The 15,238-nt window shown below is 38.0% G+C and overlaps 1 protein-coding gene across 1 annotated transcript; it reads left to right on the top strand.

Moving 5' to 3' along the window:
* Positions 1-642: 642 nt before the first annotated feature.
* Positions 643-14,844, top strand: pdia2 (protein disulfide isomerase family A, member 2). The gene is made up of 11 exons (XM_055023075.1): positions 643-947; positions 2,302-2,508; positions 6,103-6,236; positions 6,330-6,467; positions 9,559-9,675; positions 9,753-9,878; positions 10,567-10,761; positions 10,844-10,964; positions 13,743-13,921; positions 14,002-14,163; positions 14,250-14,844. Exons 1-11 carry the CDS (start codon positions 680-682, stop codon positions 14,304-14,306), a joined length of 1,704 nt encoding a protein of 567 aa, XP_054879050.1. The 5' UTR covers positions 643-679; the 3' UTR covers positions 14,307-14,844.
* Positions 14,845-15,238: the final 394 nt, after the last annotated feature.

The raw sequence follows: 15,238 nt of genomic DNA, 5'->3' as shown, positions 1-15,238 counted from the left end.
ATATAGACCAAAAGGTTTATGGTTATGGTCTCTTCCTGTCACTCTATCGGTCACACCTGTTAAATTTACTGATGTATTGGAGGTCCCACATAACATTCCAATAAAATGTATGGCCTATGTTGAAGTAGATAAAAGCAAAATGTATAACAGAGAAATCGATGGGAATACCTTTCATAATGTACTGTACACAAAAACTCCACCTGAACTTATTGTTCCTGCCATTATTTCTTCTGCATCCAGATCCAACACATTGTTTAAACTCTAAATATAATAGATGTTAAAGAAAAGGCTAACTTTTCTCCCACCTTTATCATTGAGCCATTTTAGGTAAATGAGGTTTAGATAAGCACCAATAAGTAGTTATTCAATAAAATATCTTCCAAAGTAAATATCTGCTAAGTATTAATTAAGAACATGCCAACAAATGAAAAAATGCAAATGCTGAGATTTCATAAATTCTGTGCTTACTGCTGTTTATGATCCAAATCAATATCTTTACCTGGCATGATGTGATAGGCTCCAACGAGTCCTGTGAAAGCACAGCCTCTGATTGGACAAGAGGGAAGGCCAGTAACATTCTGACACACACACTCCATGTTAGATAAATAATCGTAGGACTCTTTCCCCCACACCTGAGCAGAGGTGACAGAGCAGGTCACACACACGCGCACACACAGACATGAGAACACACAAGCTATGCATCGCTCTGCTGGGCCTGCTGCTGCTGCTGGGGTCCTTCAGCGTTCAGGCCAGTGACCCCAAGGACGACCCCGACAAGGCAACAGAGGCATCGTCAGCAGAGACTCAAAAGGACACCTCAGAGGAGACCGACAAAAAGCCAAAGAAGGAGACAACAAACATAGAAGAAGAAAAAGACGTTTTGGTTCTACACATGAACAACTTTGACAGAGCTCTCAGCGAAAACGAGTTTTTACTGGTTGAGTTTTGTAAGTAAAAATATAATATTACTATTCTTATTAAATATAAGTTTAAACAGGCAGTTTGTGTGCTGTTTTACAGAAAGTTGGTAAAGCCTATGTTACATGTGCTGCTTTTAATGCAAAAACATTAATTTAAAGGAATTTTGATCAAAAATTCTGAATGGCTTCAAAATATTAAAAGGATATCTAAATATAAAACATGAGCATTTCTTAAAAGAACTGAAATCCATCCATCTACTTTCTATTCACCCTTATCCCTAATGGTGTTGGGAGGTGCTGGTGTCTATCTCCAGCTGTGTTCCGGGTGAGAGGCAGGGTCACCCTGGACAGGTCGCCAGTCTGTCGCAGGGCAAAGAACTGAAATATTTATGCTAATAAAAAAAAAAAAAGGAGTTGCGATAACCATGACATATCACCTCGAGCTGCAGGATTACATTATTTTATCACACACCGATAGAGGATTTCCTCTGGTATTTTATATCCATACCCCTGAGGTACTATGAGACAAATGGAGAAATGTCCCCACACGTCCTGTCAAGTCCAGCTGTTGTCCTGCTGAAAAGCTCCCACACATGAGCTCAGCAGGACAACAGCAGAGGGGAAAAAGGAGCAGTGAGGATAAGGCTGAGGCCAGCAACCGCTTCTGCTATCAGCAGCTTATTTCCCTAGGAATTGAGGAAACGGCAACAGGACAGATAATGCTTCCAGTCAATGTTCCAGTAAATGGCGAGCAGAGAAGCAAAAATTGTACTCAAGTAAGAGTAGCACAACATATTTTTACTCAGGCAAAAGTAAAAAGTAGCCACCCAGTAAGAGTAAAAAAGTATTTGGTAAATAGTCTACTCAAGTACCGAGAAATTGAAAAAAACTCTCAATCCTTTAATGTTTAAAAATTACATCATCAAGCAGACCAAATTATAAAGTCAAGCGGAAATTTTGTTATCTTAAGGAATACAATGACAATAATTCATACAACTAACAAAAAATAAAATCAGGCAAAAGAAAAGTTTTGCAAATCAACGTCTTTCAATGAAAAACTTATGAAACTTTATCAAAAACTGCAGGTGTATGTCTACAATATTTTTGGTCAAAACATGTTTGTTCTTCACTCAGTGGGTAGAGAGTCCAGAAATTTTACTCAAGCAAGAGTAGTGGCACTTCATAATAAAACTACTCAGGTGAAATTAAAAAGTAGAGCATAGTAAAAGTATTTCTTAAAAGTTTGTGTGTGTGTGTGTGTGTGTGTGTGTGTGTGTGTGTGTGTGTGTGTGTGTGTGTGTGTGTGTGTGTGTGTGTGTGTGCGTGTGTGTGTGTGTGTGTGTGTGTGTGTGTGTGTGTGCATGTGTGTGTGTGTCTGAAGATGCTCCCTGGTGTGGCCACTGCAAAGAGTTTGAGCCGATTTATGCCGAGGCTGCAGAGAAACTGAAGGAGGAGGAAACAGGGATGCGATTGGCCAAGGTGGATGCCATCGAGGAGAAGGAGCTGGCTGATGAGTTTGAGGTCGGAAACTTTCCCACTCTGAAGATGTTCATCAACGGGGACCGCACGCAGCCATTGGACTACACCGGTAGAGATGCAGAGACATTTATCTTTGACAAATATTGTAGAAATGAAGTGCAACCACTATTAACACGTATTCACAACTCTTACCTCAAGAGTTTAGGGCCACATAAATACTTTGAAGTTGACATGAAGTGTAGAAACCCCAAGTATAACCAGGACCAGGCTCAAGATGAGCAGCCTTGCATACTGACAGACAGAGACGGAAAGAAAAATAAAGATAATAAAGAAGCACTGACCCTGTTGTGCCTTCTGTAGTAAATATAGAACAATAATGCAAAGACAATGGCAGCAATAACTGTATGAATACATGCACAAATGGAGAGTAAATAGTTTGCGCAAGGTGGACACTATGTCTTCAAGCAGCTGAATCCTGCAGCGGTGGCTCTAGATAACCTAAGACACCCAAAGGAAAGTTTTAATACAATCAGCTCTATGATCTAAGAGTGATTTTAGTGTTAGTCTATTCATGATTACCTGTCTTTAATCTTTGATCTGATGCAAAGATCTCATCCTTTTAGGCTGGTATCTTGTGTGTTTTAGATCGGATAAAACATGCAATATACCAAAGTACAGGCTGGGTACAGTGCTAAGACTCAAACAGGGAAACAGTCACACAAACAGCAGAAACAGCTAGTTACTAGCAATAGTATGTCCAGTTGTAAGAGCAGTTTCAAATGATTAATAACATTTATATGCTAAACAGAGGTGGCACTAGACATTTCCATTGTCCGTCATTTTGATGGATTGCATAAAAAAATCGGTCATGTTCTATCTTTATCCGTCACATTATAATCATACTTGTAATGAAGACTGAAGCTGGTTAAACAATCACTCTCCAGGGTGTCGGGTTAGGACAGCTGATATATATGTTTAGGTGAGTTAGTGAAATTAGAGAAGTCCAGACTCTGAAGTGAGAAGCTCAATTCTGAGCCCAGAATTGAGCTTTACTCGAGGTTCCTCCAGACATATAAAGGCACGTGTGTGTCCATGTGGTTTTCTATAAAGATAAACAAATACAAATTATGAGAACGCACCACACGACCATAATATGCATTTATGAAACCAAACTAAACCATCAACAGTATTACTTACATTCAATGGACACACAGTAGAAAGAGTTAACAAACAAAGTCTGCGCTGTGGCCCCAGTAACTCATAATAACTTCAATTAAGCGACTTCACTAAATGAGAAGCACTTCAGGCACTGCAGTCTGAACGCACAGCTTCATAAATTCCTTATGGGTGTGGGAGGGTCACGTCTTCCAGCTCCATTAGTTAAAACCGCAGAATGAGTTCAGTTCATTCTTTGTTATGGTCCAACTAACTTCTGCACCTTTATTTATTTCCTCAAGATAAACTGCCGGCTATTCTGTGAAGATTATAAACACAACGTTGCATTCTCTTTTGTTTTCTCTGGTCTGTAATGGAGACTTGAATTAAATGCGCCATTTCAACCAAAGGTTTGGAACACCTGCGCTTCCAAACCAGGCGCTCCAAAGCATCCGGTCCATAACTCTTCAACACGCTGTCAGCTCCGGTCAGAAAGACGCATTTAGTTCAGAGTCCATGAGATGATATTCAGAAAGGATTTTTTTACTGATTGACTTTAGTTGCCTCTGCAATGAAATCTTTGTGGAAAGTCTATGATGTCTTTCCGTGTGCATCAGTGAGGGGAAGGCGTAACTTCCTGAAGGACTGGTGTGGACATGTCCCCACCAATATTTCATACAATACAGACACAATACGTTATTCCTTTATAAGTATATGTGTTTCCGTTCAGTTTGCACAAAAATAAGGCGACCCAAACATGTACTTTGAGACAGATTATCAGTGGAGCAGGTGTTTAAATGAGCTAATCAACCAGCGCAAGCAATCAGATGATCACTTCTTAATGATCGCAAAATAAACATCAAGCCTGAAAATTCACAAAAGATAAAACTGTAGCAGACTGAATGTTTCTGTTTTGCTATTTCTGAGTACTTTGCATTTTAATGTGTTTTTTTTTATTAACAAAATTCACATAAGAAATTAAATAGTTTTGTCCAATTAAAACTGTTAACACCTACAATGGAAGAAATGAAGAGACCACTGCAATGAACCCCATTGAAAACCTTTTGGTTATTCCACCAAATATTGATTTCTGAACTCTTCCTGAGTTAAAACATTAATTTTGTTGTTTCTAAATGAATATAAACTGTTTGCTTTGCATTATTCAAGGTCTGAAAGTACTGCATCTTTTTTATTATTTTGACTTTTTCTCACTTTCTGAAAATAAATACTCAGTTTTTGCCTGGAATTTCAAAGACATGTACCTATAAAGTAAAATGTACTTTATAGGTACATTTTACTCAAACATGTACCTATAAAGAGTAAAGTCAAAGGACTGATAGTTTTTTCCAGAGCTGTATATATATATGAAACAGAGTCAGACTACATCATACCTGCCAGTCTCTTCTAACATTAATGAGACACAAGCAGCTGTGGAGTGACACCGCAGTCCTAGTGCGGTCTGCTGCCCTGGAAATTAAAATACAATCTACTCAAAACTATGCATTTCCTTTCATTTTAAGAACATTTTACTAAATTCATGAGATGAATAAACCTTAAACCAGTTCATTATCAAGGTAGAAGGTTAAGGATGAAGTTGCCAGGATACCTCATGGGCTCAGAACATCGACGACAGAAATTTACCAAACAGAATCATAGAATCAGTTATAAATAAAGGTGACACTTACCCAAATCTTAACCTCTTCTTACTAGTCCTTAACCGGAACTTTATTTGAAAATCATACTTAGAAATTGCATTAACATTATTTTTATCTGAATGTTATGGAGCCATTGGTCTTTTTTCGTGAAACAAGAACGTTTGCCCATCTATGAAAAAGTGAACATTATGAGTCAGGGCTTTCCTATTTCAGTTCACAGTTCATAAAGTGGGTTTGTCATAGTTTCAGTACAAAACACCTTTTTCTTCACAAACAAACAGCCTGACCCTAACATTCTGTGCTGTTCTTTAATTGTACCTTATGTAGATTGGAGTTGGAAAATACAAATAAAAATGATTATATAGTCAAAATTAAAACTTGCCTAATAATTGTGCTCACAGTCTTAAGACTTGTTTAAGACCCTACTCCTACACCATCAAGTCTTAGATGTTTCTCTGTTGCAGCAGATATGGTTGAACATATTGAATGTGATCGTTAGTCAATTATTCAAGTTCTATAGATGTCTGTGTGTGATTCCAAACTTACCCATGTGATGAACATAGAAAGTTTTTGGGAAAAATATGCAACTGAAAATGGGACACAGGCAGGATTCACAAAAACTCATCCAGTGACTGTGTCTCATCAAGCGCCTTATGAAATACTAGAACCACCAACAAGGAATCTTAATACTAAGGAAGGAAGTAAATATGAAAACCAACGACTGCCCTATCCTAAAATGTCCCAATGTCCCATGCACAGTTCATGAAAATGTTGCTGTTTCAAGACCTTTTGTACTCACTTAGGCCATGTTTTTCTAAAAAAAAAACAAAACAAAAAAACAAACAAAAAAACCCACTTCTACTGTTTATCTCATGGGTGTATCTGTTTTCCAGGTAAACGATCAGTGGTGGGAATAATTCAATGGATGAAGCGCCGTGCGGGTCCCGGGACTTCAAATCTTGACTCTGTGGACTCTGCAGCCAAATTTATCGGCACTCACAATATCTCTGTTGTAGGATTCTTCAATGTAGGTTTCGTAAGGTGTACATAGCGATGCCTCTATGTCTGATAATAGGAGTCCATGTTTTAAACATTCATGTTATTTTCTCCTTTTTTCCAGAGTTTGGAAAATGAGTCTGCCCAGGTGTTCAAGGAGGTTGCTTTTGATTTGACTGATGTTGAGTTTGGAGTTACTGTAACTCCTGAAGTGTTTCAGAAGTATGAAGTGAAATCAGACTCAGTGGTGCTGTTCAAAAAGGTATGAGAAGATACAGACTTTGGAAATGTCTTGGTGTTAAAATTTTAAAATATTTCTGTAGGCCTCTCTGCCTCTCTGCCTCTGTAGCCTTATCTCTGCAATGATAAGGCTACAGCAGGATAAGAACCACTTAACCAAGGTTAAGTGGTTCTTATCCTGAGTTCGATTAAACCCTAGGGGTTCGATGAGTCGGTCTCATTTAAAAATGTTAAATTCTTTTTAAAATATCCAAATTTATTTTTCATTAATAAAATAGCAAAAAAATATATTTTGGGGGCTGAAATTCTTTTATGGGGCTGAAATAGTTTTTGGTTGTTGGAATAATACTGTAATTTTTTGTGAGTTCATGCTCTGGTTATTGGTTTTGTTTTTGCAGCAAGGTGATGTTCATGCATGGCTCATTTTGTGCACTTGTAAAAAAACTATATTCCTATGTCTTGAATTTGGAAAAAAATCATATTTTAGTTAACACTAAAAATGGGTTTAGTGATTGCGCATGTGAAACTGGTGGGTTCAGTAGCTCAGAAAAGGTTAAGAACCACTGCACTAATGAGTTCCACTTTCTGGTTGCTACATACATTTTGCTGTGCTTCTTCTCCTGCATACTTTCTTCTATTTTCACCATTCCGCTTGCTCTCCTAATGCCGACTATATCTCTTGATATTCATAACCTTCATATTTTTAATAACATTCAGCTTTTTATGAATTTTTATGAAACCACTCCATCCTGTGGCACAATTGAGAATTACAATATAAAATGTCGTGTTTCACAGTGGATGTTTCAGCTCCTGCCTATTAATGGGAATGAATCATCCAGTGTCAGGGCTGTCATGGAGGAAACATGAAGTTAACATTTTGAAGTTAACAGCTTTTATGCTGTTTAACACCATAAACATCAATTTAACACCATAAACATCAATTTAACACCATAAACATCAATTTAACACCATAAACATCAATTTAAGCTTATGATATTGCCTTTTCGTCCTGCATGTGGGATGTTTTTGTAGTCACCGTGCTAAACAGTCCCTCCAAGCAAATGTAGAGATCTAAGGAACCATAAGAGGTATACATTTCATTCACCCACCATTTTTATAAGACAGAATAGGGGAACGTTTCTGTCATTTTCATATTTTAGGTTTTACATGAGCTTTTACTGTATCCCAGTATGCTAGTGGTATCCTAAATACTATCATTAGTATTTTAGCTAGTTTGATCTTTTTAGCTAATTTTGGCTTTTACCTTGGTTTTCCATACTGCACTTACTATTTCTTACCTTTCTGCAAGTCTTCAGCAGTTGGCATCAAACGCTTTTCAGCATTCATGGTTGCATTTTCATAGGAAATGCACATTTTCTAGTTTTAGTAGCTCAACATAAGCTCCAAGGGTATTGTATAAGATCAGCTTAAGTTGACTGTCAAAAACCTCCAAAACTCTTGAACCATGCATGGTTGATTTTTATGTCATTAAAAGTACCCTACTTAAAAGATGACTCAAATAATTTGATTATCCATAACTCACATTAGAATTTTATATGCTTCTTTAATTTGGTAAGCTTTTAGCAGAAATAAGCAAAAGCAAAAATTCAAACAGTCAGTGATTATGAATTTAGAAAACACATAACTTTCTATTCCTAACCAGTGTTACTAATAACTCAGAGAGGTTTTTGAGTAGCAGTTCCACTCATACCCCGGTTGGTAATCAATACTGACAACAGGTGACCCCAAAGTTGTTGGACAGAAATTTGCTTCTTCACTGCACTGCACACAAGATAAATGTTGTTGTCCTCTGGATGGTTCAGCTTCTCATCAACTGAGAACCTTGTCCATCGACCAAGTCTGTTGTAGAAACTAGAAATCGCTTTAGCGGCCGTCTCATCAGGAACGATGGTGAGGGCAGTTGGCTTCACACTTTTTCAGGAGAAAAAGGACAGAGCTTGTAGCTCTGTCCTCTGTAGGTCTTCTGTCTGCATCTCTTGTTGACGTTGACTTCTGCAGTGGGGACTAAGCACTTTCTTCCTCTTTTCAGAATTTTTTATACTTAATCAGCCCATGGTTGTGAATGGCAAAAGGCTATATGACTCATCAACCATGCTGTTTAAAGCCCTTGGAGACTCACTTTCCCTTTTCGGTTGTTTACTCAGTGGCCATCTCAAGTTACTTCCCCAAATTAAGTCTTGCTACTTTTTTAGTTCCTCTTGGTTATTCTCCATTCTTTGTTTAGTTCCCTTTCTCTCTGTTCTGTTCTGACCCTAATGGACTTGGTTTTGGACTACTTGCAGCAATGAATGTGCAATAAATTCTATACTTCTAACAATTACATTTCATTCTTATATTTTTATCAGGATTTGAGTTTTCTGTATTCATTTTGAGTTTATTTATTTTGAGTTTTCTGTGTCTGCGTCTCAGTGTTGTCCTGTCTCCACTTGATTATCCCCAGGTGTTTCTCGTTCTGTGATTACCCTCACATTTAACCTCACCTGTGTTCCTTGTTCCTCGTTGGGTCCTTATCTATTCAGTGGCTGTTAAGCCAGTCTGTTTGTTGATTCGTAAAACCTGTTGCTATCAGTGCTGAGCCCTAGCAGTCTGCTCTGCTGTGCTGCCAGGTTTGCGGACCGTTTTTGGATTGTGTCACTTTGGATGTTCTCAGCATTAAAATCATTTTACTGCAACTGGGTCATGCTGCATTTCCCTCACCACCACACATCATGACAATTTTATTAATATTTTATATTAATCATTCAATAATTATTTAATCAAAAATATCAAAACCACATAATCACCATTAAATCATTTCATAATAACAACAGTTACATGTATCTCTTAGGCCCATTTCACTTCTGCAAAAGAGAAAACACATTTCAGTGACCATGGTTTTCTTTTTAATCACCAATAAAACTGAAAAGATCTCACCATTACATGCCAGTTTGCACAACACAAGATAGCAAATGCAGATTAATAACTGCAATTATTGCCACTTCTAATAAATTAAAAGAATTGAAATATTTATTTATTTACAAATTTATTTCAGCTCAAATCATTTTTTGTTTTTATTTATTCAGTGTGATTAAAAGAAGTTATGTTTCTGGTAGTTTGATGATGGCAGAGAAGACTATGTGTGGTCAGAAGAAGAAAAATTAGACAAACAAAACCTGACCTCTTTCATCAAAGAAAACAGCCTGGAGCTCATCATCCCATTCAACCCTGAGGTAAAGTCTTCAGGCTTATCAACATGATTAGAAGTGCAAATTTGAATCTAATAAAAATATTCATGCTATGTTTTCAGGTAGCAGACAAAATATTTGCTTCTCGCATCCGCCTGCATACCCTGATATTCATCAACTCCACAGTGCAGGGACAGCTGGAGCTGGTGGAGGAGGCCAAGGCTGTTGCCAAGGGGTTTAAGGGCAAGGTAAGAGCTGGGCTCTGTCTGTATGCTTTTTTAATTATGTTGCATAGACATTAACCGGGTTGCCTTGGAGTGTGCTGGAAACTGGATTACTTTGTCGAGACAAAGGAATAAGCTCACAACATGAAACTGCTTGTTTTAAGACAGATCTTCAGCAATTAGTAACAGTATTATGTAAAATTGACCTTTTTTTTTTATAGCTTTCCATCATGTTATGTTATTCTCTCATCAAAAACATAGCTGCCGTGTTGCTTAGATTCTGTCATGCATGTTTGAGAAATTCTTTACACTAGACTTCAGACTAGCCAACAGCAATTCACAAACACCTGGTCAAACTGTGCATCTACTGAACTCATTAGACCATGCTCCGCTGCATGGAGAAGTTTAAGCTACTTCTCCATGCAGTGCTGGTATAAAAGTTGTGAAAAGGTTAATATGTTGTGATGGCTTCCTGAAGGTGGAGTTTCAGAAAGAGCAGGAGTTTTTAAAGAGACAGAGGATTAATTTTATGGTGTTAAATTACAAAGTGAAATTTATTTTAATTCATATTTGATATTGCAGCCTTTTTATGACATCAAAAGGTAACATTGATATTACCTTGTGATAACGTCACCATTTTTTGTGCTATAAAATGGCACTATGAAAACACATGAAACTGACAAAAACTGAACTTTCTGTGTGTGTTATCTAGATGCTGTTTGTTCTGATTGATGTGACACAGGCCCTGTCACATGTGCTAAATTATTTTGGAGTGTCAGAAAGCGACGCACCCACTGCAAGGATCATCCACATGGAAACACAGAAGAAGTTCAGTATTCCCTCTGGAGCTCTAACAGCAGATTCGCTGTGGCTGCTGTGTCAGGAAGTTGTTGACGGCATTGCAATGGTAAAATAGATCCTCACCCACTTATCAGGTGCAGTTATTCCCCTGTATTAAATCCAGTCACTTGTCTTGTCTCTATGTGCAGCCATACTATCGTTCTGAAGAGATCCCAGAGGACTGGGACAAAGAACCAGTCAAAGTCCTGGTTGGCAAGAATTTTAAATCCGTGGCTCTGGACCCGACCAAAAACGTCTTTATTGAGTTTTGTGAGTTAATTTGTACCATATCAGCATTTTTATAATTTTTTTACTAACTGCACAAAACAGTTGGTTCAAATTACATATGAACACACTTCTGTTGCCTCATCATCAGTTCAGTATGATGAAGGAAAAATTAAATACTTGTCGATTTAACGCATACATAAACTCTTACCTGATCTATGTGATCAGGTAAGGTCACATTTATTCATGTTGCACATTTGCAAACAACCAAGTGCTGGTTGTTTGCAAACAGTCAGTAGAAATACACAACAATAAAGAAAGACAAACACAACACATAAAAAGATACAGTAAGTAAAATATGCATGAATAAATATGAAAAGGAAACACTGACAGGAATATATTTATACAAATACCTGTAAATAATTAACAACAATATATATCCCTGATAATATCAATCTTTGAAACTTTATATCTCATGTTTCATTTAGTTTTATTTTATTTCACATGTAAGTTAATATCACATTTTATGTTTTAGTTTGCAACTTCTTTCAGTGCCCTTTCCTCCCCAGAATAGAAATACTATTGCAAATGTGTTCATATTTAATAATTTATCTGGACAAACCACTGGCTCCAGGATTGACCTTATTATCAAAACAGTAACATTTAATCAATACTACACAGTTTGGAAGAGAAAAAGTGCAAATCAGTCAATGGGATGTGCATTTTTAGAGTTAATACAGTAAAACATTTTACAACTCCTTCAGTTTAGTTTTTAAGAGGGAAGGGGACACGCCCCACTATTTGAGAAGTACTGCTTTAAAGCAACACACTGGTTTTAAGAGCTTCGCTTTGCAGTACCACTAGGTGTCATCTTCAACATCCAGACACCAATAAAAGATTTCCTTGGAGTTGTTGCATTTCTTCCCTTATTTCTGGAAAATTAAATGGAACTTTTCAACATTACTCAGAATTTTTTGTCTGTCCATCCGTCTGTCTGTCCGTCCATCCCTGGTGGGATGCGTTGGAAATTAGAATTCAGAAAGCAAAAAATTTGCCATCTTCACAATGTTGCATCAAAATTGTTGCTGAGTCAGAACTTGTGTTGATATTTGGCTTATGTAATTGTTGATAATTTGATCAATAATTTATTGATTAAATTGTTAATAAAATCTAAGTTATTTAGTTGAATCAAGGCATGATCTAGAATTTCTGGAATAAAAAGTCAAACTGTGTTTGTTCATAAGGCATGGCAGATCTAAAGCTATCAAAACGGTGAGTTTTTGAGCATGATGAAGGGGCGATACCAGGGGTCAAAGTTCATCTACTTGCCATGAAAAAATAAACTGTTATATCTCCTACACAAAAACTCACAGAGGCCCCAAAGTTTAAGTGATTGATCATCATCTGGTGTCCTACAATACCCAATGGTCGAATGATGACACCACTTAGGCCACGCCCCCTGAGAACAGGAAGTGTCATGTTTTACTGTGAATGGTCGCTATCTGACCCCTTTGACCTCTTCAACATGAAACTGTGTCCAAAGACAGAAGACATGTTGGTGTGTTGAGGAGTCCAACCTTGACCGGATTCGATGGAGCAGGTGGGCGTGGCAGCATGACCTGTAACGCCATTGCCGTACGTTTGGCTCTCAATTCCACAGTTTTGGGCCGAGCTGCTCCAAACTCACTAGGATGGATCCTCATCCATTCCCCGACAGGAATCCATAACAAACTGGTGGGCGTGGCCTAATTTCTCTATAGCGCTCCCTAGAACACTGGAAATGATCAGCCCCAAGCCATGCTTTAACCTACAATTACGAAACTTGGTACACATGTGTATCTTGTCAGGACTTAAAAAAATTGTCTCTTGGAGCCATGGTCTAAACCCCACAGGAACTCGGCCATTTTGGATCAAAGCCGTCAATTTCTCGTTTTTATAGACGTCATTTCTGATCAAATTTTTCAGATACAGACTTCAGAATCACTCAACACATACTTGAGGGATCAAAGGTCACAAGTTATCAAAGGGTTTCTTGTACATCAAAGCATGTGAGCGAGGCTAAGTGTCAAATTTTAACTATTCCGCATGAAACATCAAGATTCAGTAACGTCCAAATTAGATTATAGCTGCATAAGACTTCCTATGTCTCTCTACAGACCAGTCATGATGACATTGTCATGGTCAGTTGAAGTCATCACCTGCCCACTTTTAACAGGAAGTCACTTGTATTACTTCCTGTAAAAGTATATAATTATTACTTTTACTGTTTTAATTATATGGATTTAATCCTGTGCAGACTCACTTAAAGTGATAAGATGATGAACGCTGTCAATGCTGGCTGCTGGCTGAACCATGTGGGCATGTCCAAATGGTGAATTGCAGGCCCTCGCCATATAAATATCACTCTCTCTAAATCACACATGTGTCATCCGACTGGCACCAAACTGGATATGTATGACCTTTGTTCACCTCTAAAGAGCCCAACAGCATTTAAAAGTAATTTGACTCCACTGCGCCCCCTAGATTAATCCATCGCTATATCTCCTTGCTACATCCACCGATCTGCACCAGATTTTTTGTGCTTCGTTGGGGAGTGCCGCCGAATGCATCAATGTGTACCACCTGATGAACGGGCACGGTAGCTGTGCGAGAGCTTCTGCGGTGGTGGGCAGGTGGACGGTGGTGCCGGAACCCCCCTGGTCGCCAGTAGGCCGGAGCGGCGTTTGGCTGCGAGGGCCGCACGACGCCGCTCGCGGCTTTGAAAAATTCTATTATTTCTGCAGTTGCCTTAATTTCCCTTACATCCTGTCTCTGTTTGCATAGATGCTCCATGGTGTGAACACTGCAAAGAACTGGCTCCGATTTGGGACCAGCTGGGAGAGAAATATGCTGATCATGAAAACATCATAATTGCCAAGATGGACGCCACGGCTAATGAAGTGGAGTCGCTTGTCATTTCAGGATTTCCAACCATCAAATATTACCCAGCTGAAGGCAAAGAGGTAGAAACGCTCAGCTCACCACAGAGATGCAGAAGACATACAAAAAAAATCAACTGTTTTATTTTGCTTCTTTCATTCAGGTGGTTGACTTCACTGGAAACCGAGATCTGGAGACATTTAGCAAGTTCCTGGATAGTGGAGGAGTTCTACCACTGGAAGAAAGTGGCGAGGATGATGATGATGGTGATGGTGAGGAGAGCTCAGATGGTAAAGAAGAAGACAACACTGGTGATCAGAGCAAGGTTTGCTATTATTTCATTTCCTCTTAGCCATTATTACTCATATTTAAAGCTGCAATCAAACCTTTCTCTTTGCTCTCTGTTCTCAGGAAGTAGACGAGTCTGCAGAGATTTCTGAAAACAAGACATCCAGAGACGAACTGTAATTGTGCTAAATGCATATTAAGATCAAGTTATCTTCTTCCAGTTTTATTAGAAAAAGTTTTACAGTTTATGAATCATTGTCTCTGTACTGAGAATTATAATGAGTGTTTAAGCTTTCAATTTGCTGCTTTTAAAACTATTTGATTCTTGAAATGATAAAATTTGATTGACAACTTGAGGATGAAGAATAAAGCTCTATTAAGGACAGAAACAAAATTATTTATTCTTCCTTAAAGAATAAAAGAAGAGCAGAAATGTTGTTTGGTAGCTGGAAAAATCTTGAGACAGAAGTTTCAAAGCATACAATCAGAGCTGCAATGGAACTGTTAAATGAAAACATTTTCATATGAGGATGGCCTGTTTAAAGTCCAGGCTTAAATTTAATTAAGCCCTGGCAGGATTTAAGAGTTGATGTTCACAGTCACTGCCAATCTAATATGACTGAGCTGAAGCCATTCTGCAATGACCAATGGACAAAAAAATGATTGTTTCAATGAATGCAAAGCTGGTAGAGTGACACCCCTTCCCTTTTCTTTGGTTGAGGTTTTGCAAAATAAATAAAGAGTGACAGAAGGAAAATGTCCTTTCAGTGACAACAAGGTGAAGGCCAAGTTTTCAGATTACAGCTCAGAATCAGAATGTGATCAGCTGAATGATGATTCATCTTTATGTTCAGTGATGTCCATGAGTTACAACTCTGCAATTTATTTTCTAAGATTATTCTTTGAGACCTCTCAGCATATTTGACAGCTGAAACTTTACACAATAAGGGCAAACTAACTGCTTTTCATTATCTAATAGCTGCTTCTCCCCACAAGAAAGATCAAAAACACAACAAAGAAAAAACATAAGTGCCAACAATTTTACAAATTTTACATGATTTAGGTGAAGAAAATGTTCCATTGCAAGTTTTAAATTAATATTCAGACACATT

Source organism: Poeciliopsis prolifica, unplaced genomic scaffold (assembly GCF_027474105.1).
Source record: "Poeciliopsis prolifica strain line A6 unplaced genomic scaffold, Auburn_PproV2 SCAFFOLD095, whole genome shotgun sequence".
Taxonomy (NCBI): domain Eukaryota; kingdom Metazoa; phylum Chordata; class Actinopteri; order Cyprinodontiformes; family Poeciliidae; genus Poeciliopsis; species Poeciliopsis prolifica.
This window is presented reverse-complemented; position numbering and strand designations above follow the sequence as displayed.

Bases quoted from the DNA above. Each gene is read 5' to 3' on its own strand.
- pdia2 (XM_055023075.1), top strand. From the start codon at position 680: ATGAGAACACACAAGCTATGCATCGCTCTGCTGGGCCTGCTGCTGCTG. The intron at 10,965-13,742 runs GTGAGTTAATTT...CTGTTTGCATAG, and splicing joins AAACGTCTTTATTGAGTTTT to ATGCTCCATGGTGTGAACAC. The intron at 14,164-14,249 runs GTTTGCTATTAT...CTCTGTTCTCAG, and splicing joins ACACTGGTGATCAGAGCAAG to GAAGTAGACGAGTCTGCAGA.